The sequence below is a fragment of the Dromiciops gliroides genome, chromosome 1, assembly GCF_019393635.1.
Source record: "Dromiciops gliroides isolate mDroGli1 chromosome 1, mDroGli1.pri, whole genome shotgun sequence".
NCBI classification, from domain to species: domain Eukaryota; kingdom Metazoa; phylum Chordata; class Mammalia; order Microbiotheria; family Microbiotheriidae; genus Dromiciops; species Dromiciops gliroides.
In genome coordinates, this window is record NC_057861.1 from 597,330,915 (window position 1) to 597,358,623 (window position 27,709).

Sequence of the window (27,709 nt, forward strand, 5' to 3'; positions counted from 1 at the left end):
CAGGGCAATGAGGATTAAGTGATTTGCTCAGGGTCACACAGCTAATAAGTGTCAAGTGTCTGAGGCTGGATTTGAACTCAGGTACTCCTGACTCGAGGGCCAGTGCCTTATCTCCTGTGCCACCTAACTGCCCCAAATCTGGTTTTCTTTAAAGACATGTCCCTAGCTACTCCTCTTGTGTATACCAATACACAGTGCCAGGAGAAAGAGTTGACTTATGGGGCAGCTAGGTGGCGCAATGGATAGAGCACCGGCCCTGGATTCAGGAGGACCTGAGTTCAAATTTGGCCTCAGACACCTGACACTTACTAGCTGTGAGACCCTGGGCAAGTCACTTAACCCCAATTGCCTCACCAAAAAAAAAAAAAAAAAACAGTTGACTTATTCGGTGCTTCCCATGACCAGTTCCAGATCCTCTCATGACAATAATCACTCAACAACCTGTCATCCTTCGATGTTCACACCATCTGACCATACCACCCTGTATACATCCTTATTGTTCCAGGTCAGGCCCCCCCTTTCGACAGTGAATTAAAAACCTGCTCCCCAGTCTTCTTCTCCATCCCTCTCCTGACTCTCATAGTTGGGGACTTCAGTATTCCTGTTGATGTCGACTTGAAAACCCTAGCCTCCCAGCCTATCAGCACCTCACACTTCCATGAATCTGCAGTTTCCATCATACTTCAGACACATGCAGAATTAGTCACAATTCAAACTCAGTCAAAATGATTCTTCCCGGGGACAGCTAGGTGGCGCAGTGGATAAAGCACTGGCCCTGGATTCAGGAGTACCTGAGTTCAAATCCGGCCTGGGACACTTGACACTTACTAGCTGTATGACCCTGGGCAAGTCACTTAACCCCCATTGCCCCGCAAAAAAACCCCAACAAAACAAAACAAACAAAAAAAATGATTCTTCCCTCCAAGAACCTGAATTCTGCAAGTGTCCTTTCTGATCAAAATCTTTTGTTCTTCTCTCTTTTCCCTTGCCTCACTCCTATTGCAACTGCTCTTTATCTTCACCTGGGCCTCTTTCACCTAAATCTCTGTTCTTTCAGTTCATTACCTACCTTGACATCGGTTCTTTCCCTTTATCCCTTTTGTTTCCTCCCTCCCTGTTAAATAAGGCATTTTTCTGTATCCTAGAATCCCTTGCCCCCTGGTCCTTTTTTTGTTTATAGCCTAATCCTCAACCCTGGATCACCTTCACTATCCAATTGGCTTTTACTTAAGAGCTACTGAAAACTGCTAGATGAAGTCATGCAACCATTCCTGCTGAGTTCACTACAAATTTCATATTCTCTAAATAAACTAAGCTGGGCCTGCGATGCTTTTAGAGCAATCTTTTTATCATTTAGCTCTCCTTCCTTCTCTATCTTCAAGACCCCAGTTCCACTCTTTGGCTGATCTCTTCTTAGCATATGACTTCAGAGGATGAGGAGGCTCTCCCCTTGCAAGTATAACCCCTCCGCTTATGTCTTTGATTATATTACCTCTCGCCTCCTTTGAGAAATTGCCTCATTAATCATTTTTCCTCTTTCTCTAATCCCCAATCTCTTTCTAATTACTGGTTCCTTTCATGCTACTTACAAATGTGCCTAAGACTCCTCTATCCTTGAAAAAAACCCAAAAAACCCAAAATCTTTACTGCACTTAATAAAAACTTGTTTGTGTAATTTCTATTTTTTTTTAAGTGAGGCAATTGGGGTTAAGTGACTTGCCCAGGGTCACACAGCTAGTAAGTGTCAAGTGTCTGAGGCTGGATTTGAACTCAGGTACTCCTGACTCCAGGGCTGGTGCTCTATCCACTGTGCCACCTAGCTGCCCCGGATGAAGTTTTTAGGAAAATCACTTTGGCAGCTGTGTGGTAGATGGATTGGAGAGGACAGAGAACTGAGGAGGGGAAACAATTAAGAGTAAATAAGTATTTACGTAAGAGTCAAATAAGAGTCTGGGATGGTGGGTATGAGTGAAGAGGACTAATGCATTGGATGTGAAGGTAGAATTGACAAGACTCATGAACTGATTGGATGTATGTGGTAGGGAACAGTGAAGAGTCAAGGAAGACATAAGGTTATGAGCCTGGATGACTGGAAGCATGGTGGTGGTGCCCTAGGTAGACAGTTTTGTTTGGAGGCAATATAAAATGTTCTATTTTGGATGAGTTGAGTTTGAGATGCATTCAGGACTTCCAGTTAAGAATATCCACTTAGTTGTTAACCCTATTCGTTAGGAGAGAGAATAGAGTTGGTCATATGGAATTGGGAGTCATTGGAATAAAGATGATAATTAAATCATGGTAGCTGATGAGATCACAAAGTAGAGGGAGAAAAGGTAAGAAAAGGTAAGAAAAGGTAAGAAAAGGTAAGAAGGCCCAGGATTGAATCTTGGGGCATTTTCCTTCCCCTTTTCTAAGGCACTATTTGACACCGAGGCTCACCCTTTCCTCTTGGATACTCTCTCTGGGTTTGTTTGTTTTTTGTTTTTTTTGGGGGGGAGGCAATGGGGGTTAAGTGACTTGCCCAAGGTCACACAGCCAGTAAGTGTCATGTGTCTGTGGCTGGATTTGAACTCAGGTCCTCCTGAATACAGGGCCGGTGCTCTATCCACTGCACCGCCTAGCTGCCCCTTGCATACTCTCTCAAGATTTTCTCAATCAATACTCCATGTCTGGAATTTATTCCTACCACATTTTCACATTTCTTTCAATTCCCCCACCAACTTTTCAGGATCCTTTTCTTCAAGGCTTAACTCAAATATTACCTCTTATATGAAACTTTCCCTGGCCTACCACCTTGAGTTCCTCCCCTAGTTCTTTCCTTCTTCAAATTTTTCTAGAGTACTTGGCTGTATCTTATGCCTATAGCATATGCTACCCTGGATAAGTATAAGTACTATACTTTCCCTCCAGGTAAGAGTCCTACTTGATAATAAAGCAGGTCAATGGCTGCCTCAGTTTAGGCCAAAGACCTTGAGTAGAAGGCAGCTCCCTTTTGATAGTTTTGGGGGAATATAGAACAAAGAAGACTTCATATGTGGGGGAAGAATACAATTGGTTATAGGGTTGGCAGCATCATGGGGCTGTGGACAACATGATTGGTTATATAGCTGAGGCATGGGGAACAATCTTTCAGATTGGAAATTGGGGATGAAGGGCTAGCAATAACCCCCTCCCTCCCTTCTATAACTAAGAAATGTTCATTGTTTGAGTCCACCAGCAAGGTTAGAGATAGTAGGCGAGATTTCTTTCGATAGCAAACCTGACATCCTTGAAGGACAGTGGAGTAAAGAAACTATACCAAACTCCATGGTATCCACCCAAATCCCCCAAGGACAGCAGATTTCTTTGAGGCAAGAATAGAACAGTGATTAACAGGAGAACTGGATTTCTAAATTTAACTCATTTAACTCAGCTGAATTTCTGAACTCAATTCAAAGACAAATAACCACGACTCAGGCAGTTATAGGACAAAATCAGCTAATTGTAAATAGGATCAATATAAATGATACAGAAGTAATTTAATCTTCTCAACTTGCAATGCTAATTGAGAAATATTTTTTGGAGATGGCCAATTTAGGAATTTGTTTTAATTGACTATATATATATATATATATATATATATATATATTTGTAATAGGGGGTTTGTTTTTCTTTATCAATTAGAGTGGGGGTTGAGCAAGGAGGGCCAAAAGGTGAATTTTTATTGATTGAAAATTTAAAAAAAAAAGAAGTGTCATGGGTCAGTCAAGGTACCATTTGGTCTTAGGTAATCGTGGTAAACACTCTCAGCATGCTAGCAAATTTCCCCAGTTGGGTTTTTTTTTTTTTTGGGTGGGGCAGTGAGGGTTAAGTGACTTGCTCAGGGTCACACAGCTAGTAAGTGTCAAGTGTCTGAGGTTGGATTTGAACTCAGGTCCTCCTGAATCCAGGGCTGCTGCTTTATCCACTGTGCCACCTAGCTGCCCCCAACCCCCCCAATTAGTTTTGTAGCTATCAGAACCCAGATCTATTGATGACTGAGTATTTTTGGTCACATTAGAGAATATAGTTTGGGAAACTAGATCCTATTCCTTCCTTTCTTCCTGCCTCTGAGGAGTAGCAAAGGCCGGTTATGGAATACTTTTCCCAAACTCTCTCTCTTTGTTAATATCCTTCTAGTCTTTTAGGGTTTGGCTTAAATGCTCTGACCTTCATCAAGTCTTCCCTGGTCCTCCAAGTTGATGCCAATCCTACCCCAACACTTTGCTTGGAACTTTATGCTTTTCTCATATATTATTTGGTATCATCATTACATTGGAAGATGTCAAATGTTCCCTATTAAAATGCAAAATCCGCAAGGGCTAGAATTATTCTTTAATCTTTGTATTTCCATCAGCAGCTAAAAGTGTTTTATACATGATGGTTGCTTAATGAATGTTTGTTGAATGAATAAATGAATTAAGAAAGGCATACTGGTGTCCCGGAGGCTAGTAAATGATGGAGACAAGGGTGGGGTGGTATCTGTGGAAAGAATGAAATTCAAAGGAGTTGAAAGATGGTAGCAGAGTGAAAGCTGGAAATGGTAGTGAAGAGCAAGGAGTATTTTGAGCCCTTCACTCCAGCCCTGAAAAGAGTCATTGAGAGTGGAGGGGTTGTCACCAGTGGAAATGGTTGTCAGGAATGTAGTAACCTGAGAAAGAAAACCTAGTTTTAGGTGTTCAGGATCAGTAACTATTGCAATAAGATTTGGGTCAGAGAGCAGAGGTTCAGTAATAACTTCCACAATAAACTCTCTATGGGATCAAAGAACTAGAAAACAAATGAGTATCCATCAATTGGGAAACTGATGAATAAATGAGCAATTTATGGTGGATGAATATAATAAAATATTATTGTGTATAAGAAATAATGAAAGGTGAAGCCATTTCGGAGAAACCTGGGAAGACTTTTACAATCAGCTATGGAGCAAACAGAACTAGGAGAATAATTTGTACAATAACAATACTCTAAAGACAAAACTTTGAAAGACTTAAGAACTTTGGTCAATGGAATGATTAACTATGACTGCAGGTAACCAATGACAATCCATATTACCCATGTCCTGACAGCTATATACCTTCTCTGGGCTGTGATTATTGGCTTCTTTTCTGCCCCCAAGACTGCCATTATTTATTTCAACCTGATTTCATGGGAAAATGTTTGGCAGTTGATGAGAGGAACTCATCCCAAAATCTGCCCAGTTGCACATTCCTATGGATGATCCAAGGCCCTGGAAGAGTTTGTATATTTTCTGAATACTTCCTAAACTAAGTCCATTGGATCAAGACCTCTTAGAGAAAAATCATAGGATCATAGTGTCACAGGTAGGCTCTCTGACTCTAAAGCCAATGATCTCTCACTACACCAAGGTTTTCTAGGTAGCTTACTTCTGTGAAGGCTATTTCTTTGCACTTAGAAAACAAGTTAGTTCTTTCCAAGATCGTCTGGCACCCCCTCTCCAACACCCAATTCCCACCCCAAACAGTGATTGCTAATATCCTGGCATTTGGACCTTTGGAAATGAGTGATGGCGCTGCCTAAACAAGTCATGAGAACAAGTAGCATCTTAGACAAGCCCAACTAAATAGGAGGTTCTTTATGGTCTGCTTAAAGCCAGTCTCATTTAGTTGTGTTCAGTTGTGCCTGACTCTTTGTGACCCCATTTCATGTTTTCTTGGCAAAGGTACTGGAGTGGTTTGCCATTTTCATCTCTAGCTCATTTTAGAGATGAGGAAAATGAGGCAAACTGGGCTAAGAATGACTTGCCCAGGGTCAAACAGCTAGTAAGTGTCTGAAGCCAGATGTGAACTCAGGAAGATAAGTCTTCCTGACTCCAGGCCTGGTGCTCTAACCACTGCACACAACCTAGGAAAGCACCTAATTTTAAGGCTGTCTGTTTTATAGAGTTAAATTGTATTTCACATTTATATATAGCAAATTTCATAAAATAGTATCAGATATCTGTCTTGTGTTGGATCTGAGGTGTTAGTTTTCCCCTTGTACAAACTGTGAGACTGAGGAGCTGAATAGGATTATTCCCCCAAAAGGATTGTGGCAGAGCTTAGGATAGAGTCAAATATTCTGTGTTCTCGTTTCAATATTCTCCTCCTAAGACACTTTCCCGCCTAAGTGGGACGAGGTTTCTGAACTCCTCATAATCAGAAGCCCTTGGAGACAATCTGATAGAACCAAATGGGGACTTGCTCTCTCTTCCCACCTATCTCCTCCCAGGACCCCATTTCACCTTGATGTCCTCCATTTTATCCTGCAGAGTTTCGGTGACCTTTTCCAACAGGTTACAGTGTTGCTGCACCTTTTCCAAATGCTGCTCATAAGTCTTATTCTGAAAGAAAGAAAGAAGGTGAGATACAACTCAGTGCCATATGTCTAAGGTGGTAGTAGTAGTAGGCTTCCGCCAGTCGTGGACAACCATGGATCATCGCCTTGAAGAGCCACAGGCAGAGATAGAAAGTTAAGAGATCTGTTTTCTTTTTCTTCTTCTTCAGAGTTTCTGCTCTGTGACTGATTGGTCCCGTGACCTTGGGTAAGTCATTTACCGTCTCTATACTCCCCCCCTCCCCATATGTAAAATGAAGGAGTTGAAATCCCTACTCTCTAAGGTCCCTTCCCCGTGCTTCTGAAGCCTTACTTAGGAAGGACCTGAACTAAATTGGTATTCAACAAACTGGGCAAATCCAGTGGCCCCCCCCCCCCCCAGTGCTGTCTCCTGTAACAATTGGAAAGATGCTACCTGCTGGAGACTTACTATGGAAAAGCTCCACCATGAGGTGAAGGCCTCTGAGGGCAAGCCATGTGGTCAAGGTCCTTAGCATCAGGAAGTAACATTTGCTCATGGGTACTGTCTATCAAGGCTACCAGCCAATCAACTTGAGGAGCCTCCCATTTCTGGGAGGGGGACATGAAGTAGGAAGCGGACACTGGCAGAGGGGTGTGGTCTCTTTTTGGTTCCTGGCCTTGCCATGGTAGATCGGATGATAGGGTCTCTTAGAAATAGTTAGATTTTTACCTTTCTCTCTGATCCTAATGCTCTTTTTTTTTTTTTTCAGGGCAATGGGGGTTAAGTGACTTGCCCAGGGTCACAAAGCTAGTAAGTGTCAAGTGTCTGAGGCCGGATTTGAACTCAGGTACTCCTGAATCCAAGGCCGATGCTTTATCCACTGCGCCACCTAGCTGCCCCGCTAATGCTCTTTAATAAATACGTAAACATTTAAATACTCTTGCTAAAGCTTATAATTTATTGGCGACCACTCATTAGATTTTAGATAGTACAGCTAGAATTTTAGCCCTTACACTCCCCTTTACCTTCTTAAAAGGGTGACTGCTCACAAAGCAAACAATAACCTTCCTTCCCTCTAGTTAGGCTTTTGCCTATCGGGAATGTCCACAACGCCTCACCTTTACACACAGATACCCAAACTCCAATCCCAAAACAGAATAAGATTGGCCTTGAGGAAGTTAATTGTTATACTGTAGGATTACACAGGGAGAGGCATTAACTATATAAAGGAAACTGCTTTGGGGTGACTGCCCCAACTCTCTCCAGTAGGAAATTCACATTAGCCCTGCAAAATCATTTTTCCCCATAGGTAAAGCCCCACCTCCAACCCCCACCCCTGCCATATTATATCATCAGAGGGCATCCTCTGGATCAGGGCACTAACCTTTTGTCCTGTTTCCTGGAGAATGGTTATCTTGTCCTGCAGGGTGCTCATCTCAGTCTCTAGCTTGGGTGTGAGCCCAAGAGAACTTAGAAATTGAAGATTTGCTAAAAGCAGAAATTAGGGATAGTTCTTAAAGGCAGGCTGGAGGAAAATAGAGAGGGAAGGAAATCTGGAAGGGAGATTCAAGTCCAGCTTGGAGCTGGCACTCACCTAGACTGTTAGCCTGCTGCTGTACCTTATCTTCCAACTTGGCTAACTGTTCCTTTAGGCTATCATACTCTATTGGTAAATTGATCAAGCTTCCCACAGACCTCTTTGCAGTTAGTCTTTTTCCCTCCGCACTTAAAGATGGACCTGTCGGCAGCTGCTTAAGGGACCTGGTTGAGGGTAAAATTCCTTCGGACGCCTGAGAGGTTACTGCTGCTGAAGTGCCCTCACCAGCTGTGGTATCTGGACTGGTGAAGAACTCCGGAACAACAGCGGGTTTTGATTCAGTAGTGGTGTCTGGGACCTCTGGCAAAGTTGGAAGTGGAGCTGAAGAATAGAGGTGAGGGGGCAACTCTTTGCCAGTGAGGATTGCTAGTGCAACAAGGGTGGCTGGATCAACCATGGAGCCCAAATTACTGAGGCTGTCTGCATTAGTATCAATGCCCATGGCACGAAGGGTGGTTTCATTGGGGGTGACACCCAAAGCATCAAGGAAAGACGAGGCATTCCAAGTGACTCCTGGGGGAATGCCCTGTGGTTCTGCAGTAGATGCTGATGGGCCAGTGGATGTTGTTGGGCCAGTGAATGAAAATGGTCCAGTGGTAACACCTGGCTTTCTAGCCGTCCCCAAGCCAGCACCTAAGACAGGATTGATGCCCATAGCAGCAAGGGTTTGTGGATCAGTGGTGATGCCCATGGCAGAGAGGATGCCAGGATCAATGGCGATGCCCATGGAAGTAAGAGTTTCTGGACCAACAGTGATGCCCATGGCAACAAGGGCCTTACCAAGGGGGGATGCCTTGGGATCTGATTTTTGGGTTGTAGTACCTGATCTTGGTTGGACAGTCTTGACAGATGGCATTCTGGTCTCTGGGGTTTTAGGAGTTTTAGGAGGTTTAGGAGTTTTAGGAGTTTCTTCAGAGGTCACTTCAGAGGTCACTTCAGAGGTCACTTCAGGGGTCACTTCAGGGGTCACTTCAGGGGTCACTTCAGGGGTCACTTCAGGGGTCACTTCAGAGGTCACTTCAGGGGTAACTTCAGGGGTAACTGCAGAGGTAACTTCAGGGGTAACTGCAGGGGTAACTTCAGAAGTAACTTCAAGGGTAACTGCAGAGGTAACTGCAGAGGTAACTGCAGAGGTAACTGCAGAGGTAACTTCAGAGGTAACTTCAGAGGTAACTTCAGGGGTAACTTCAGAGGTAACTTCAGGGGTAACTGCAGAGGTCTCACCCTCTGCCTTTTCAGGAGTCTCTTTGGTGTCAACCTAGAATAGTGGTATCACAGGGGAGAGCAAAGTGGACCAGGAAGAGAGGAGATGAGGGGAATAAATCTGTAATGAGGGAAGTCGAGCTAGGTAGAACACAGGCTGGGGCATCAGGACAGGAAAGGGACAGGGGCAGACAACTTCTTTACCTGTTACTGCCCTTGTCCTCTCCTTTTTCTGGTCCCAGTGTCACTCTCTCCCTCTTTGTTTTTTGTTTTTTTGTTTTTGGGGGTTTTTTTTAGTGAGGCAATTGGGGTTAAGTGACTTGCCCAGGGTCACACAGCTAATAAGTGTTAAGTGTCTGAGGCCAAATTTGAATTTAGGTACTCCTGACTCCAGGGCAGGTGCTCTATCCACTGCGCCACCTAGCTGCCCCCCTCTCCCTCTTTGTTAATGGTCTCCAATGGATCCCTCTCAACCTTAATGATGTAATCCCCTATGTTCCTCCCATTCAGTTCTGGATCCTCGTCTTCTTTCTACCCCAGTCCTTGCCTAATCTATATATTATTTCCTACCATATGACCCCAGCCCTTAACACCTTCCTGTGCTCCCCTCCCTAACACATCCCCCTGTCCCAAGTCCCAGTCGCTTACATGAGAATACATGGCATCCTGTGAGGTGGTCTGCTGCACGATATCACTTTGATCAGGGGAGGGGCTCAGGTTATTTTGGTCATCTTCCTACATAGGATTGGGGAGGAAGGGTGCTATATGTCATGGTAGGGTCTTTGTAGCATACTCAGGGGCTTGCAGCAGACATCATCATTCCTGAACTTGAGTCTCTCCAGACATTCAATGACCCTCTCCACCCCACACCCCCTTCACCCAACCTCCTCAGGCCTTTAGGTGATTTTCTTTTCTTCCCTGCCACAAGAAGAAAAGAATGGGCCGTTGGTAATAGAACAACCCTTGTCTTCTTTCTACCCCAGTCTTTGCCTAATCTCTCTCTCTTTTTTTTTTTGCAAGGCAATGAGGGGTTAAGTGACTTGCCCAGGGTCACACAGCTAGTAAGTGTCAAGTGTCTAAGGCCGGATTTGAACTCAGGTACTCCTGAATTCAGGGCCAGTGCTTTATCCACTGCGCCACCTAGCTGCCCTTGCCTAATCTCTATATTATTTCATACCATATGACCCCAGCCCTTAACACCCTCCCTTGCTCCCCTCCCTAGCACATCCTCCTGTGCCAAGTTCCAGTCACTTACATGAGAATACATGGCATCGTGTAAGGCGGTCCACTGCATGATATCACTTCCATCAGGGAAGGAGCAAAGCTTATTCTTGACATCTTCCTGTAGAGGTTTGGAGAGGAGGAGTACTGTAAGGTGCAACAGTCACAGTGGGGTCTTCTCTGTGGTATACTCAGGGGTTCATAGCAGACATTGTCATTCCTGAACTTGAATCTATCCAGACCTTCCACCCCACACCCCCTACACTCTACCTCCTCAGGTCTTTGGGTGATTTTTTTTTTTCTTCCTTGCCATAAGTAGAAAAGAATAAGGCCAAGTGGTTCTGGAGGGAGTCTGGAAAGGAGGAAGGGAAAACTGTTCTAGAAATAGAATCTTACCATGTCGAGCTGAAGACTTTTCACCTGTTCCTGTTGATCTTTCAATTCTTGGGAGTGTTGATTTACTTCATCTAGGCTGATCTATCAAACAAGGCAAAAGAGTAGGCTCTGGGGGCAGCTAGGTGGCGAAGTAGATAAAGCACTGGCCCTGGATTCAGGAGTACCTGAGTTCAAATCCAGCCTCAGACACTTGACACTTACTAGTTGTGTGACCTTGGACAAGTCACTTAGCCCTCATTGCCCCCCTCCCCCAAAAAGTATGCTCTGGGTGATTCTTGCTAGCCTTTCCTTCTTGATAGGAATGGGTGAGTTTGTTTTCACCCAACCCCACCAGCTTCCTGTCCTAGACTAGAAGAGTTTGCATTCTAATCATGATATTCTAGCAGTTAAGGATTTGAGATAGAAGGCCAGCCTCCCCACCCCCCTTGAGGAGGAAGGCCTATCCTCAGCCATGACCACTTTTCCTGGTCTACCATTAGTCCTCCTTTCTTTCATCTGACTCTACCCTATCTTTCTTCCTGATTAAGCTCCAGCCAAGGATGGAGGAGCCTGCCTTAGAAGTAGGAAAAGTAAAAGCTTGCTTGTATTCTGATGTGAGGGATAGCACAAGCCTTACCCCAAAGTATTTCCAGTGATAAACTAACCATAGTGCTCTCAAAAGAAGGCTCCCCTTACTAACTGTGTGACCCTGGGCAAGTCACTTAACCCTCATTGCCCTCAAAAATAAATAAATAAATAAAATATCAAAATAAAAAAAGCTGTTTCTTTGCATTCTAAAAGGGTAGATTAAAACCCATAATATAAAATTTATGCCATGCAAAGTGAATTAGAAAATTGAGAAAATTACATGGCTAATTCATGCCAAAATATTTTCATCTAAAATAGAGATGACTGAGCCAAAGCCCTCAATTTTCCTCTTCTCTATGTATGTATTGCTATTGCCTTCTTTCCGAAAGATACTAAAACTTAACTCAGAGTATGTTTCAACTTTTTATGTGAGGATATGCTAAATATTGAATAGAATTAAATTGTATTAAAGCATACTTTGGTGTGGGAAGATAAAAAAAATAAATTTTTTCATCAATGAAGACTTGCTAGGTGAGAATTGTAGACTCATGCTCTTGGAGTTGGAACTTGAGTGGCTGTAATAATGATATAAACCGATTCTGGAAGATGGGTTTAAGTCCTGCCTAACTAAGCCTGAGTGGCCTCAGGCCTTCCACATAAACCCTAGATGCCCAGAGCTCCCCTCTAAGACTGTAAACTGCAGAACAATTATGATTTGCACAGGAGTGGGGTTCACCCTGATTCCAGGGACTTCACAGGTTTGGACCCTATATGTACATAAAAACATAAATAAGCAGCGGAGAGAGGATTTGAACCCAGGTCCTCTGCTTCCAAATTCAGGGTTCTTTCTACTGTACCTCTGTGTGCATGTCAATTAATCCCTGCTAGAATGCAAACTCTTTGAAGACTGACACTTTCCTTGTTGTCTTTGTGACCACAATGCCTAGTATATAGCTAACAACATAGTAAACAATCAAAAAATGTTTTAATGAATTAAGGTTTGCAAAGCAGTTTACATACAAAACCTTAATTTAGCCTCACAAAAACCCTATGAGGTTGTCTTTTATTGTGTTTGTTTGGATCAGTGTTTTCACTGGTATAGGGAATTCTTGGTAAGGGGAAACTCCCTACACGGATGTAGGGAGCAGCCTGTCTCTAGCTTAAGAGTCTTTGAGGGGGTCCACCAGGTGGCCCAGTGAATAGAGCACCTGAGTTCACATCCAACCTCCGACACTTACTAGCTGTGTGACCCTGGGCAAGTCACTTACCCTGTTTATACCCCCCCCCAAAAAAAGTTTTTGAGGGTTTTCTGGACCATTGAGAAGTTAAGTGATTTATCTGTGCTTACACATAAAGTTTATGTCAGAGACAGACTTTTAATCTGGGTCTTCCTGACTCAAAGGCCAGCCCTCTTATTCACTATGCCAGTACCTCTATGAAAGAGGTACTATAGGCATTCTTATCCCCATTCCTCAGTGAGGAAACTGAGGCTCTGAGACATTAAGAGATTCGACCATGGTGACACAACTAGTATCAGAGAATTCTCTTTCAGGTTGTTACCGATTCCAGTTGCAGGATTCTTTTTTTTTTTTTTTCCCAGGGTAATGAGGGTTAAGTGACTTGCCCAGGATCACAAAACTAGTAAGTGTCAAGTGTCTGATGTTGTCTTCCTGAATCCACTGCTGGTGTTTTATCCACCGCGCCACCTAGCTGTCCCCTGCAGGATTCTTTCTAATATATCATGCTGTCCTGTTTTTACAATCTTACGTAGTAGATATTCGATAAAATTAAAGTATCCGATAAAATTAAAGACACCAGCTGCTGGGGTAATTCTACTCTAAAGGAAATTAAATTTAGAACAACATCTCAGACCATATACCAAGATAAATTCCAAATGGAACCATGACTTAGATATAAAAGTTCATATCACAAACAAATTAAAAGAGCAAGGAAGGAAACACCAATCACAACTATAGAGGAAGAATTCATAACCAAACAAGGAATAGAAAGGATCATAGAAGATTAATGAACAATTTTGATGAAATAAAATTGAGAGCATTTTGCACAAACAAAATTAATGCAATAAGAGTTAGAAGTAAAATGGAGGTGGGGAGGTGGGCAAAAATCTTTGCAGCAAGGTTCAGCTTATATTTAATAAGCTGATATCTAATAGGGTGTCCCAAAAGTATTAGTGTTGTTTTAAACTTTAATAGCTTGAATATTCTTAAAGGTAATAAAGCTCAAAATTACATGAAGACTTTTGGGACATGGTATATAAAGAATGGATCTAGGGCAGCTAGATGGTGCAATGGATAGAGCACCGGCCCTGGAGTCAGGAGTACCTGAGTTCAAATCTGGCCTCAGACACTTAACACTTACTAGCTGTGTGACCCTGGGCAAGTCACTTAACCCCAATTGCCTCACTAAAAAATAAAAAAAATAAAAAAAATAAAGAATGGATCTGACTATATAAGAAAAAAATTCCTTAAATGACAAATGTTAAAAGTAGAATTGAACAGTTTATATAGTATAAGGAAATCTTGAGATACAAAATATATAGGTAGGTATAAAGGTGATCATCTTTTCCTTCAAGTTGGTCACCTACTTATGGCTGAATGATCCTGTGTAACTCTGTCCTTCCCATTTGTGTTCCATATGGGACATTTGCCTCTTCCTTCTCCTTTTCTCATTTGTGCAAATAAAGGGGAAAATAATGTATGGTGGCCTCCAAGGATATTCATGGTGATTGATGGTGCTAGTAACTAAGAGACTTGAGTAAGAAAGGGAAGAAGGATCTATGGTAAGGGAGGAGGATGCCCAAAGTTGGTTTTGTTGTTCTGATTTTGCTATGGGGAGATGGCACTTAATGACTGGTAGATTTCATAAAAACTCACCAATCGAGCCTGAGAAACTGGGAGGTGTGGGTGGCCATGTTATGGAAAAATTAAGAGGAATAGAAAGAAAATAAACAGAGAAATGCTATCATCTCCCCACTTTTGGAGCAGCAAGTGAACAAAGAGGCCGTAAGAAAGGCTTATAGACGGGACAACTAGATGGCGCAGTGGATAAAGCACCGGCCCTGGATTCAGGAGTACCTGAGTTCAAATCCGGCCTCAGACACTTGACACTTACTAGCTTTGTGACCCTGGGCAAGTCACTTAACCCCCATTGCCCTGCAAAAAAAAAAAAAAGAAAGAAAGAAAGGCTTATAGAAAAGGGCCTCTACCAGGGAAACCCTAATATTAGGGACTAAAGTGACTCCAGAAATTTATTACATCTATCTTTGCTACTGATGTCTGGGTTATTCATTCTAGGTTTTCCAGTTTGTTTTCTTCCTTTTAAATAAAATTTCTTCCCTCCCTTTCCCCACCCACCACAACACTGTGAATGGCATGCTCACAAGTGCTATGCTAGGTCTCATGTTGCTCTCAGGTATCATGCATATATCTTCCTAAGTTTCTTAGGTGGGGACTATAAACCAAGAGAGCTGAGAAACTCTCTCAAAGTATCCCTGTATCTCTGACACAAGGGATGCAATTTACCCTCTTAGTAGTCATCTTAACTCTGATCTAGAAGTTGTCACGTATTCTTTGCTCAGAAATTTTCTGGCAAGTCTTTTTCCTTAGGACCTCTCTGCCTGAGAATGTTCTTACTGATAAGCCGTTGTCTTTTTTTTGCCTTTTTCTGCCTCAGTAGTGATGTTCTCAATGCTGCGAAAGCTGATAGATGCTCCAACCTGGATCAAATCATCCCCTCCTCCTTCTTCTTTTTTTTAAGAGTATTTTATTTTTTTCCCCGTTACATGTAAAGGTAGTTCTCAACTTTTGTTACACAAGCTTTCTAATTTCATATTTTTCTCCCTCCCCCTCTCCCCCCTCCCCTAGATATATACATACATAATAACATTAAACATATTTCTGCATTAGTCATGTTATAAGAGAAAAATCAGAGCAATGATGAAAAACCTCAAAATAGAAAAACAACAGCACCAAAACCAAAAGAAATAGTATGGTTAGGGGCAGCTAGGTGGTGCAGTGGATAGAGCACCAGCCCTGGAGTCAGGAGTACCTGAGTTCAAATCCAGCCTCAGACACTTAACACTTATTAACTGTGTGACCCTGGGCAAGTCACTTAACCCCAATTGCCTTACTAAAAAAAATAAATAAAAAAATAAGAAATAGTATGGTTCATTCAGCATCTATACTCCACAGTTCTTTTTTTTTCCCCCTTGGATTTGGAGATCCTCTTCTATCATGAGTTCCCTGGAACTCTTCTGTACCATTGCATTGGTGAGAAGAATATAGTCCATCACAGTAGATCAACACACAATGTTGATGATACTATGTACAATGTTCTTCTGGTTCTGCTCATCTCACTCATCATCAGCCCACACAAGACCCTCCAGGTTTCTCTGAACTCCTCCTGCACATCGTTTCTTACAGCACAATAGTATTCCATTGCATTCATATACCACAACTTGTCCAGCCATTCCCCAATTGATGGGCATCCCCTCAACTTCCAATTCCTTGTCACCACGTACAGAGCAGCTATAAATATTTTTGTACATGTCGGTCCCTCTCCCCTTTCCAGGATCTCTTTGGGAAAAAGACCCAAAAGTTCATCCCCTCCTTCTAAATAAGTTCTTTTTTCTCTATTTTTGTCTACATGGCTAAATTTATAGAAATTTTTTTAAATTTACTATAAACAATATGGAAAATCAATACAATCAACTTAGCTTACTTTGTAATGATTTATTCTTAAATTAATTCAACACATAAAATATCATGACCACTTTCTTAGGCAATCTCTCTAAGTTTCTATCTGAATTCTTTATTTGTCCATTCATTCCCATTGACCTTTCTTCTGGCATGGTCATACTTAGTGTGTTTACTCTGTTCTGGTTTTCCTCTATACTTTGCATTGTTTAACAGAGGTGTTTCTGTTATTCCTTATGTTTTTTCATATCTGTCCATTTTAATTGCTTTGAAAAATTGCATTATATTAGTACACTATAATTTATTTATTTATTGTTATAAATTTAGGTTGTTTTCAGGTTTTTTTCTTTATATCACACAGAGTGCTACTATGAAAGTCTCTTTCTCACTGTCTCTGTGTCTCTCTGTTTCTCTATGTCTCTTTCTGTCTCTCTCAATAACACTTCCAGGCTACATTCCCCAATAAAGTATGTTGGTCCCATAATAGAATTATGGCCAAAGGATATTATTTTTCTAATCTTTTCTATGTGCTGTCAATTTGTTCTTCAAAAAGATTCTACAAGTTTATAATTCCACCAACAATGAGCAAATATATGTGTTTCTCCTTTCCCCTACCAGCAATGACCTTTCTGGCTTTTTATTTGTTTTGCAATTTGATGAGTATGAGATGGCCCTTTGATTTTGCTTTAATTTGCATTCTTTGGTTGTTTGTGAGGTTGAAAATTGTACTTATTTTTTTTAAATTTCCAGTTCCAAATTCTCTCTCCTTTACTTATTGTGTGTAATTTAAGATTCTAAATGTGGGTTCTAATCTGTTCCCCCAGTTTTGGGGGAAACTGACTAAAATCACTGATAAAATGAGTTTAGGCTTTTAAGGGTTTATTGAAAGATAGAAAGAGAAAGATTGAGAACAGAATTCCAACAGCCTGGCATTCCTATCTTTCCTCAAATTTCCTGTGAAGTCCTCTGCCGCCACCACCACCATCAAGTCAGGAACCCAAAAGAAACAGACCTCTCTGCGCAGGCCCTCCTTCCTCCTTCCTGTCCCCTCCCAGAAAATGGGAGGCTCCTCAAGTTGATTGGCTGGTAGCCTTGGTGGACAATACCCATGTGCAAATGTTACTTCTTGATGCCAAGGAAAAGCTGCATGGCCTTGCCCTCTGAGGCATCCTCCTCATGGTGGAGCTTTCCTATAGTAAGTCTCCAGGAAGTGGCGTCATTCCAATCATTACAGTGAGAAGGCAAGAAATAGAAATATCATTACAAATATGAAGTCATGCAAAACAAATGTCCATATCAGATGTGTTCCATTAAAAAAAAAAAGCAAGAAGAAAGAAGAAAGAAAAAAAGTGCTTCAATTTGTACTTTGAGTCCATCAGTCCTCTATCTAGAAGTAGATAGCATTTTTCACCATTAGAATTGTAGTGGGTCATTGCGTTGACCTAGCTACTAAATCTTCCACAGTTGATTATCTTTACAATATTGTTACTACTGTGTAAATTGTTCACATGGTTCTACTCATTTCACTTTTCATCATTCATACAAGTTTTCCCAGGCTTTTCTGAAACCACTCTCCTTACCATTTTTTATAACATAATAGTATTCAATCAAATTCATTGTTCAAGTCATTCCTCAACTGAAAGGCATTCCCTCACTTTTCAATTCCTTGCTACCATAAAAAGAACTGTGATAAACATTTTTGTACATAGGAGTACTTTTCTTCTTTCTTTGATATCTCTGGGGTATAAATACAGTATTGCTGGAACAAAAGGTATGCATAGTTTAATAATTTGGGGGGCATAGTTCCAAACTGCTTTCCAGAATTGTTGTATCAGTTCACAGCTCCATCAACAGTGTATTAGTGGATTTCTTTTCCCACATCCTCTCCAGCATTTGTCATTTTCCTTTTCTGTCACTGTAGCCAATCTGGTAGGTGTGAAGTGGTATTTCAGAGTTGTTTTAATTTGCATTTCTCTAATTATTAGTGATTTAGAGCATTTTTTCATATGTTAGTTTTGACAGATTTTGATAGCTATCAAAATTTTGATATGATAGTTTTTCCTATTGAAAGTTTTGATTTCTTCCTCTGAAAAATGCTTGTTCATATCCTTTGTCCATTTATCAACTGAAGAATAACTCTTATTCTGAGGTTGAATATTTTAAAAGGTGATAATGTGTCAGAATACAAGCTCCTATCAGAATGTAAGCTCCTTGACGGCCAGGACTGTCTTTCTTTTTTCTTGTATTTGTAACACTCAGGTAGCTCATGAGTCCCCACCAGTACACTTTACACTAAGTCAGCCAGAGGACATAATTATGTAATTATAATTAATAATTAGGTAATTACCTTTTTTTACATAATTACCTTTTAATAAAAACATAGGAATAATAGAAGGCATAGGAATGACTGGCTACAGAAATTCCTTCCAATAATACTGGTGGATATTCTCCTATTAATATACTATAGAATCTATGGGAAGAATGGATACAGAGTGAAGTACACATTTAGGGAACACATATGGACAAGGCTACTCACTATTCTAGTACTACAAGGTCCAGAAATTTTTCTCTCCTAGTAGAGTCCATATATCCTTTAAGGACCCAATACCAAACAGGAAACTAGGAAAATATCCTGGAGAGAATATTACAGAAATCAAGCATTTCTAGCTTGTCTCTAATGATTCTTTCTATTTGTTGAATAGACAAAAGTCACAGATAAAGTACATTATTCCATATTTTTTCCTATTTTATACTGTTTTAAAAATATTTAAATGTTCCATGCAGGTGGAATTCACTAAGTCATATGGTATGAAATGCAAGTTTAAATCCACTACCTGAAAAAAATTGCTAACCAATTTTAACAAATACATTTGTTGACAAATCTTTTCCCCAATTTTCACTCTCTATAGATTTGTCAAACAGTAACTGTCACATAATAAATCCGGGTGGATGTCTGATATCCTTTTTCTGTTCCACTGATCTGCTTCGGGCCATTTCCCCATTACCAGCCATTGCCACCTTTGTTGGCATTTTTTATCATACCACTCATCCTTTGATCTTTCCATATATATATTTCATTACAATTTTTGTTTAAACCCTTAGTTTCTTCATAGAACGACTCTGTAATATTTTATGCTTACTTATATACATGCATATAAATAATAGGAGGTAAGCCCCTTGAGGATAGAGAATGTTTCATTTTGTCTTTGTATCTCTCTACAATGCCCAGTGCTTGTCATATAGCAAGCACTTAATAAATTATCATAGAACTGAATTGGCATTTTTATTGATTATGCATTAAACAAATAGATTAATTTGGGGAATGTTATTTTTATTATATTAATATGATCCATTCATGAATACTGAATGTCCATTCAATTATTTAGGTCTTCCTTTATTTTGGCCATTATAATTTTATACTTGTCCAAATGTATACATATATATGTGTGTGCATGTATTTCTAGTTAGGATATTTCCCAGTTTTTTGTTGTTGTAGTCATAATTGTTATTGTAAATGGAATTTCTTTTTGTGATGTTTTCTTAACCTATATTAATAAGTAAGAATACAGTTTTTGTGTTAACCTTACATCTTGTGAGCATTAATATTTTGGTTGAGACTAGATTCATTATTATGTCATCTACAAATAACATTATTTTGGCTTTTCCATTTTCAATGTTAATCATTTTAATATCATTTTCCTGTTTTATCATAACTGCTTCCAGTCCTATATTTTGTCTTGTCAATGTGTATGTTCTTGTGAATCACATCTGTCTTTTTATAAAATTAATATCTTCAAAATTTACATTAACATATACTCATCAACACGTATAAGATTACTTTTTTGTCTAATAGGAGAAAAAAGTATAATTACAATACATTTGTACTGGGTAAATTCTCATCAGGTACTAAAGTATTATATTCAGAAGGTTACCATTTAAATACCAATATATTGCCTTAGAGGTGAAAGAAAAGGCAGAGTTCTAGCCCTCTCCCATTAGGATCAGCCTTTTGTCACTTTGGGAAGCAGAAAGCCAGAGTCCTAATGGGATGGGCAGGAAAGAGGCAAATATTGTAGGAGTGTGGGGAAGGTCTGTTACATGGGGTCCTAGGTAGCCAGAAAAGCAGTATGCAGGTACTAGAATCAATCAACTAAAAAGTATTTTTTAAGCACCTACTATATATCAGGGGTTACAAAGTCAGAAATGAAGGAGTTCCTGTTTTAAGAGGAAAGTATTTTCCATTGAAAGGGAATGTAAACCAAGAAAGGTCCAGATGAGAGTTAAAGAGAAACTGTACGACTTTACAATTTTGTCTAATTGCCTCTCACTAATTTCATAGGTTTTAAGGCATGGACTGGAGACAAAAGGGATTTGAGCAGAGTTTGCCAAACCTAGCAAGGAAGTGCTCCCTAGGAAATGCAAAGGGTGCTGTCATGTGGAATGGCTAAACAGAAACAATTGCTCAGAGCACCAGAGTGTTCAGTAGGAAAAAATTCAGGTAATTGAGTCAATACAAAACTCATTATTGGTGAAATGTGTAGAGTGCTGGACTTGGAATCAGGAAGACCTGAGTTCAAATCCTGTCTTAGACTAGCTGCAAGATCCCTGGCAAGTCACTTGCCTTTTCTCTGCCTCAGTTTCCTCATCTATAAAATGGGAATAATAAAGTACTTACCTTCCAGGGTTGTTGTGCAGATCAAATGAGGTAGCATAGAGTGCTTTGGAAACCTTATAGTTCTGTTGTTGTTTGCCATTCATTTTTGAAGACAGCCATGACAGATGTCATGACTTGCAATGAATTGGATTTAAGTGAGGCAGGGCCGTGCAAAGTCACCAGCCTCACTCTCTCCTCCAGAGCCATCTGGGTCCAGTGGCAAGATATATTATCAGTATATATTAAGATATATATCAGGACAACTGAAGATGGACTGGATGCCTTTTAAGCTAAGGCCTTTCAAACGTCTCAGTTTGCTTGAGGTAACACCCATTCAGTGATTTAAGGCTAGTAAGAAAGGAAGCAAAGAAAGGCACCTTTTTCCTGGTAAAAATAAATTAATTAATTTATAGGTAAAAGGGGTGGGAATAAGACGACCCTCAGGGTTTCTGACCAAAAAAGATATAATTGCTATTTAGGCCCAGCCTGAGCCAGCAGGAGTTTATCAGTATTAGCTATAATTATTGAAAATTTACCTGTCTTGTGATCCATCCTGACAGGAGTCTTGCTTTTTGGCAAAGGCTAATGGCAGAGGACAAGACTTCAGGAAGCCCTTTTCCTTCTCCTCTAAGGACTCTTAGCATTTAAGGACACAGAGGTTCCTAGACAGTTTTCCTTATACCTGAAGCCCTCCTACAAGAGGTAGGAGGTCTCTTTAGTTGGTACAGAAGACACCAGGGAGATTTTTACCTTGTCAACCTTTTCCTTCAGTTGATCCAGCTCCATCTTGAAGTAGCCTGTATCTGACTGAAGGCTAGAAATAGTGCTGAGCAAATCCTGTAGTGTCTGCATGGCCTGGAGAAGAGGGGAATAAAAGGAAAAAAGGGAGAGGGTCCACTTGATATGGGAGATAGAGGAGGAGGACAAAGGAGAGAAGAAATGCTTGTTGAGGAAAGAGTGAGTAAAGGTAGGTGATCTGATTGCCCCAAAACTACTAGCATTGTGAGGGCAAGGCCTTAGGTGGGTAATGCTCAGAGGTTACTGATGGATAACTGAAGCTGATTCTTAGCTTAGCCACTTAGTACCTCATGAGTAAGTTACTTTAAACTCTCTCAAGCTCAATTTCCTCATCTGTCTGTAGGGGATGGTGTGTGTTGTGTTTTCCACATGTAGGTGATGTGTGTCCACAGAGATCTGATGAGATGTGGCTTGCCGGGGTGCATGAATGGACATCTCTAGAATCTCTTCCACTCACCCTTGACCAAGAGAAAATGATTCCTGACTGGAGGGGAAGCAGGAACTTGGGGTCAGAGGCTAACCAGTATGTTCTTCTCAGGGAAAGAATATATATCATATCTATCTGCCTCCCCTAAGTATTGTTATTCTGGGGGAGATAATTTTTAGGCTCAAGCTGAGTTCCTAATTTATATGCCTTAATGAGGAAATAATGACTCGCTCATCTATCCATCCATCCATCTATCTCCAAGGCTTAACTCCTTTCCCATCAAATGCCAGTTCCACAAAGAACACATATAGAAAACAGCAAATAAAACTATTTATCCAAGCCGATAGCAAACAAAAATCAAATATACAGATGATAATTATACCAGACAATAGAGTGAATGAGCTTTTCAATTGGGAGCCAGATATCTCTGCTCAACCAAGGGAGAGAAAGATCCCACCCAAGGGAAGATTCCCCAAAGACTCTAATGTAGTAAGCTGGGGATAGAGACATGATAGAGGCGTCAGCTCTTCTACATGTCAGCTTCTTCCCGGAGTCATCCTCTCTTCAGGGACCTAAAGAGTTTCTGGAGCCACATGTCTTCTTTCTCAAAGGTGAATACCAGAAGCCCAAGGTATTTCTTCTCTTAAATTCTTGCCAACTCTGCCCCTCACTCATCACTCCCCTGCAGAGCATTGAGTGATCAGTCATATCAATAAAGGCAGTCTTATGTAAATAGGCTTTCAGCCATGGGTTACATGTAAAATGGGGATGTTACTAACCTCTACCTCGTGGGGTTATTGTGAGGATCAAATGAGATAAGGTGTGTAAAGTGTGCTTTGCAAAACTTAAACTGCTTAAGTGTTATTGTTGTCGTTATCTCATAGATAGGCAAATCCATGACAGTCTGGGTTGGAGTAGGATGGGGAAGATTCCTGGAGAATTAGGTAAATTTACCCAGGGATCCCCAACCAGTAGACCAGATGATTTCAAAGTCTTATCTGGTTTCCTACCACACCTCCTCACCCCTGATTTATCAGGATTACTAGCAGAAAGAGGCCAAAAGCAAGTAACAATACCCCCTCCCCAAATTCATTCAAGGCCTTTCAGCATTTGACCCCTTTCTAATGCCAAAGGATCATAAGATGAGGCAGTTAGTTAGGTGGTGCATAGGATGGAGTGCTGAACTTGGGGTCAAGAAGACCTGGGTTCACATCCCACCTCAGACACTTACCAGCTGTATGACCCCTGGGTAAGTCACTTAACCTCTGTTTGCCTCAGTTTTTTCATCTGCAAAATGGGGATAATAATAGCACCTATCTCCCAAGGTTCTGGTGAGAATCAAATGAGGTAACATGTGAAGTGTTTTGTAAACCCTATATGATATATAAATGCTAGCTATTATTATTATTTCAGGAAAATGCAAACCTGTTGTCCTTTACAAAAAAAGGCTAGGGACCCTTATAGTAAACAGTTAATTAGATAAAACCAAAAGGCAAGAAGGAAAGAAACTCTCCTAATATTTTATTTCATAAACACACAAAAAAATGTCTCAATAGCAAAGAGTGGCCCTCTGTGTCTCCCACAACACTCTCTGGGACTGCTTTGACAACTAGGCTCTCCTGTAGGTTTTGTGGGTCTATACAGCATGAATACTTCATGGTAGAGAGGGGGCCTGGGGTTTTAGGGAGCTGTCTATTTAAGAGGATTTCTTATGTAACACGCAGTTGTCACATCTGGGGTGGCTAGAAATCTGCACATGTCCAGACTTGCAGTTCTTTTTCTGAAGAGTGTCTTGGGCCTCAGCAATGCTGAAAGACAGGCCAGAGGAAGGATGAGAGGAGGAGCATTGTAATACCTGGGAGTTCCCTCCCTGCCAACCACAATCCCCTACCCAACATCAACAACAGAGGTCTTATAAAAGGGATCCTAAAAACTGGGAAGACCTGAGGGAACAGGTACAATGATCATTAGCTCTGATACTATGATACACGAGGGTAACTCAAATTATTTTAAAGGGTGTCAAGAAAGAAATTATGAAGATACTAACAGAAAAAATTCCCCAACACTTAGCACAGTGTCTGGCACAGTGTAAACACTTAATAAATGCTGTTGAGTAATAAATATTTGTTGACTGACCAACTCCTATGTGGAAGAATAGGGAAAGTGTCTAAGAGATTGATGAAGATGCATAGGGAACTTAACAACCAACTTAGAGTTTACCCCATAGAAAGAACTGAAAAAAAGAGCACCTGTGGATTGTACATATATAACCTATATCAGATTGGCTGATGTCTTGTGGAGGGGGGAGGAAAGGGGAGAAAATTTTGGAACTCTAAATCTTATGAAAATGAATGTTGAAAACTACCCTTACACGTAACTGGAAAGAATAAAATAAATGTTTGTTGCAAAAGAAAAAAAAATTTTAAATTAAAAAATTAAAACATAAAAAAATTATCTCTGATTCCCCACTCCAATTTATTCAATATTTAATAAACTGAAAAAAATTCCCCATTAACTTAGAGTTTAAAGTGTAATGATTGGAATGACGCCACCCGTTGGAGACTTACTGTAGAAGAGCTCCACCCATGAGGTGAAGGTCTTTGAGGGCAAGACCATGAGTGACGTTTGTTGGTGGGAGGAAGAAGGGGGAGCCGGGCACTCTCTCTCTCTTTCCTGAGGACACTGGTGGAGAAGGGAGCAAGAAATGTGCTCTCCCTTTAATAGATAGATGAATGTAGGCCTTTCTCTCTCTCTTTACCAAATTCTTATTCTCCTTAATAAATGCTTAAAAGTCTAACTCTTGCTAAAGCTTATAATTTATTGGCGACCACTCATTAGATATTTTAGACAGACTAGCTAGAATTTTAGCCTTAACAAAAGTTAGGTACTGAAGAAGAAAGCAAGAACAGGTAATAGAGAAGGAATATAAGAGCATGGCACGATCCTGAAAGAATAGTGCCAGAGGTATTAAATCTTTGTTTAAGCTAAATCTGAGGAGAAAAGCTAAGTACAAAAAAAAAAAAAAGCTGGGTTTTTTTTTTTTTAAATAATAGTGGGAAAAGAAGAGGATCCCAGAAGCAATAGGACTAAAAGGAGATGGGATGATGATAAATGATAGCACTGAGAACCTGGAGTTGTTTATTTCTTATCTTTATTTCACTTCTGTTTTTTTCTCTGCTAGAGGAAATAATCTTTGGACTGGAGAGAACAAACATGACTAATAGGGTGTTATATCTGAGTATGGAGAAAGCCAGAAAGTCATCTAGCCCAGATGCATTACATCCTTGAGTGCTGAAAGAATAGGCAGACGGGTTGCTAGTAGAGGCACTGTCTTGTTTTTTTTTTGTTTGTTTGTTTGTTTGTTTGTTTTGCGGGGCAATGGGGGTTAAGTGACTTGCCCAGGGTCACACAGCTAGTAAGTGTTAAGTGTCTGAGGCTGGATTTGAACTCGAGTACTCCTGAATCCAGGGCCAGCGCTTTAACCACTGCGCCATCTAGCTGCCCCCGAGGCACTGTCAATGACTTTTGAAAAATCATGGAGAATGGGTGATGTACCCACAGGACAGGAGCAGGGCCATTGATTTGATTTTCCAAAAGGGGAAGAGAATAAATTTTGCAAACTATAGGCCAGTGAGTTTCACTTGACAAAATTCAAAAATATTACAAAAGGGATGGATTTTGAACACCTAGAAAAGTAAGCAGTCACCACAAAAAGCCATTAAATCTTCATCAAGGATGGGATATGCCATACTAATTTTTTCTCTCATTTTAACTATTGGATGAGGGTAGATATATCCTATTGGATGAGGGTGGATATAGTCTAGATTTGAACAAAGCATTTGATAAAGGCTTTCATGCTATTCTTGTGGAAAAGAAAGAGGTGTGTGCTAGATTATGTTACGTTTAGGCAAATTCAGGATGCAAGTTATTAATAGAGTACTGATACTCAAAGAAGAGAGAAAGAAAGCATTATAAGTAGAGATTAAGAAAGCTCCTAGGGAGCAGCTAGGTGGCGCAGTGGATAAAGCACCAGCCCTGGATTCAGGAGGACCTGAGTTCAAATCTGGCCTCAGACACTTGACACTTACTAGCTGTGTATCCCTGGTCAAGTCACTTAACCCTCACTGCCCCACAAAGAAATTAAAGAAAAAGAAAAACAAACTCCTATCACCTATCATAGCTGTGCTACATACATCTTTGGGTACTGAAAGGCTTGAACACTTGAATGGCTTGTTTTATCAAAGGGTAATCATTAATGATTACGGGTCACCTTAGTGGGAAGTCTCCACTGTAGTGTCCTGAGAATCTATGTTTGATCTTATGTCGTTTAATGTTTTAAATCAATAATATGGAAGAAAGCATGTTTGTGAAAATGTATACATGAAGCTGAAAGGGATAACTAACAACCTAGATGAACAGAATCTGGATCCAAAATGTTTTTGATAGGTTACAGCACTGGGCTAAATCAAATAACTTGAGATTGAATTGAGATAAATGTAAGGTCTCATATTTGGGTTCTAAACATCAACTTCACAAGTACAGCCTGGGGGAGGCATGTTAAAAAGCATTTTGTCTGAAAGGTATTGGGGGCTTAGCAGATTACAATATGTGTTAACAGTGTGATATGGCAGTCAAGAAGATTTTGTGATCTTAGACTACACTAAAAAAGGTAGAGAATGCAGGGCTAATGATTCTGTTATATTTTGTTTTAGTCAAACTATACCTGAAGTGTTGTGTTCAGTTATGGGTGCCACATTCTAGGAAGTACACTGAAAAGCTAGAGTGTCCAGTGGAAGACACATAAGATGGTGAAAAGCTTTTAGTTCATGCCACATGAAGGAACTCAGGATGTGTAACCTATAAAAGAGAAAACCTCAGGGGCACAGTATGGATAGCTTCGCTTTAATCAAAGGGCTAGAAGAGAGATTGGATTTTTTTCTTTTTTTAAAATGCATTTTCATTGCTATCATTTGTTTTTCTTTTATATCACCAAAATTTCCTCAGTAATCCTTCCCTCTCCCCACTCCCAAAGAGATGGGGTTGGTCCCAGAAGGTAGAACTAGGAGCAATGGATAAAAATTGGAAAGAGACAAATTTAGGTTTAATAAGAGTCAAAACTTTACAACAATTAGAGCTGCCCCAAGCAGAAGCTAAATGACCACTTGTGTAAGTTGTAGAAGGGATTCTTTTTCAGGACTCAGTTGGACTGAATAACTGCTGAAGTGCCTTCCAATTATAAAATTCTGTGATTCTGTGAAAATGTTAATTTACATTGCCAGTAGTGTTCTCATTGGTTAGGAGGCACATACAGCAATACCCAATCTTGTTGAACAAACTTGGAATCTAGCAACCATGACAACCCACTTCAAACTGAACCTTAGCAACCTCAACCAAGGTACTTACAGGGGCAACATTCATTAACAATAAAACATTCCTTTTCCTGACTAATAGTCCTCAAGGGCTATGCAGCCATGTCCAAGCTTGTCCATTTGACTTTTTCTTGAGTTGTTTTGTTTTTCTGTTAGAGTTGCCATTGGGTAAATGGTCTTCCTATTTCTCACCTAATCAACCATGGCAGGTAAAAGCACTTTTTAGGAAGGCAAGGGAAGGAGAGCTACCTAGGAGCTTAAGGACACTGATGGCCTCCCCTTACTCATAGGCATATTTAAATGCTACCCAGCTAAGCCTTGCACATTTCAAGATGTATGATAAGGGGCATCTAGGTGGCGCAATGGATAGAGCACCGGCCCTGGAGTCAGGAGTACCTGAGTTCAAATCCGGCCTCAGACACTTAACACTTACTAGCTGTGTGACC

The 27,709-nt window shown here is 40.6% G+C and overlaps 1 protein-coding gene across 1 annotated transcript in view; it reads right to left on the reverse strand.

Annotated features, from left to right (window-relative positions):
* C1H16orf96 (chromosome 1 C16orf96 homolog) overlaps nt 1-27,709 on the reverse strand; it is a 77,376-nt gene that overhangs the window by 28,048 nt on the left and 21,619 nt on the right. The window contains exons 2-9 of the mRNA XM_043999284.1: nt 21,420-21,524; nt 10,734-10,814; nt 10,372-10,458; nt 9,765-9,851; nt 9,099-9,171; nt 7,911-8,813; nt 7,701-7,804; nt 6,263-6,361 (exon numbers count right to left, since the gene is read on the reverse strand). Of these exons, the coding sequence (XP_043855219.1) occupies nt 6,263-6,361; nt 7,701-7,804; nt 7,911-8,813; nt 9,099-9,171; nt 9,765-9,851; nt 10,372-10,458; nt 10,734-10,814; nt 21,420-21,524 (1,539 nt within the window). The remainder of the gene's footprint in view (nt 1-6,262; nt 6,362-7,700; nt 7,805-7,910; nt 8,814-9,098; nt 9,172-9,764; nt 9,852-10,371; nt 10,459-10,733; nt 10,815-21,419; nt 21,525-27,709) is intronic.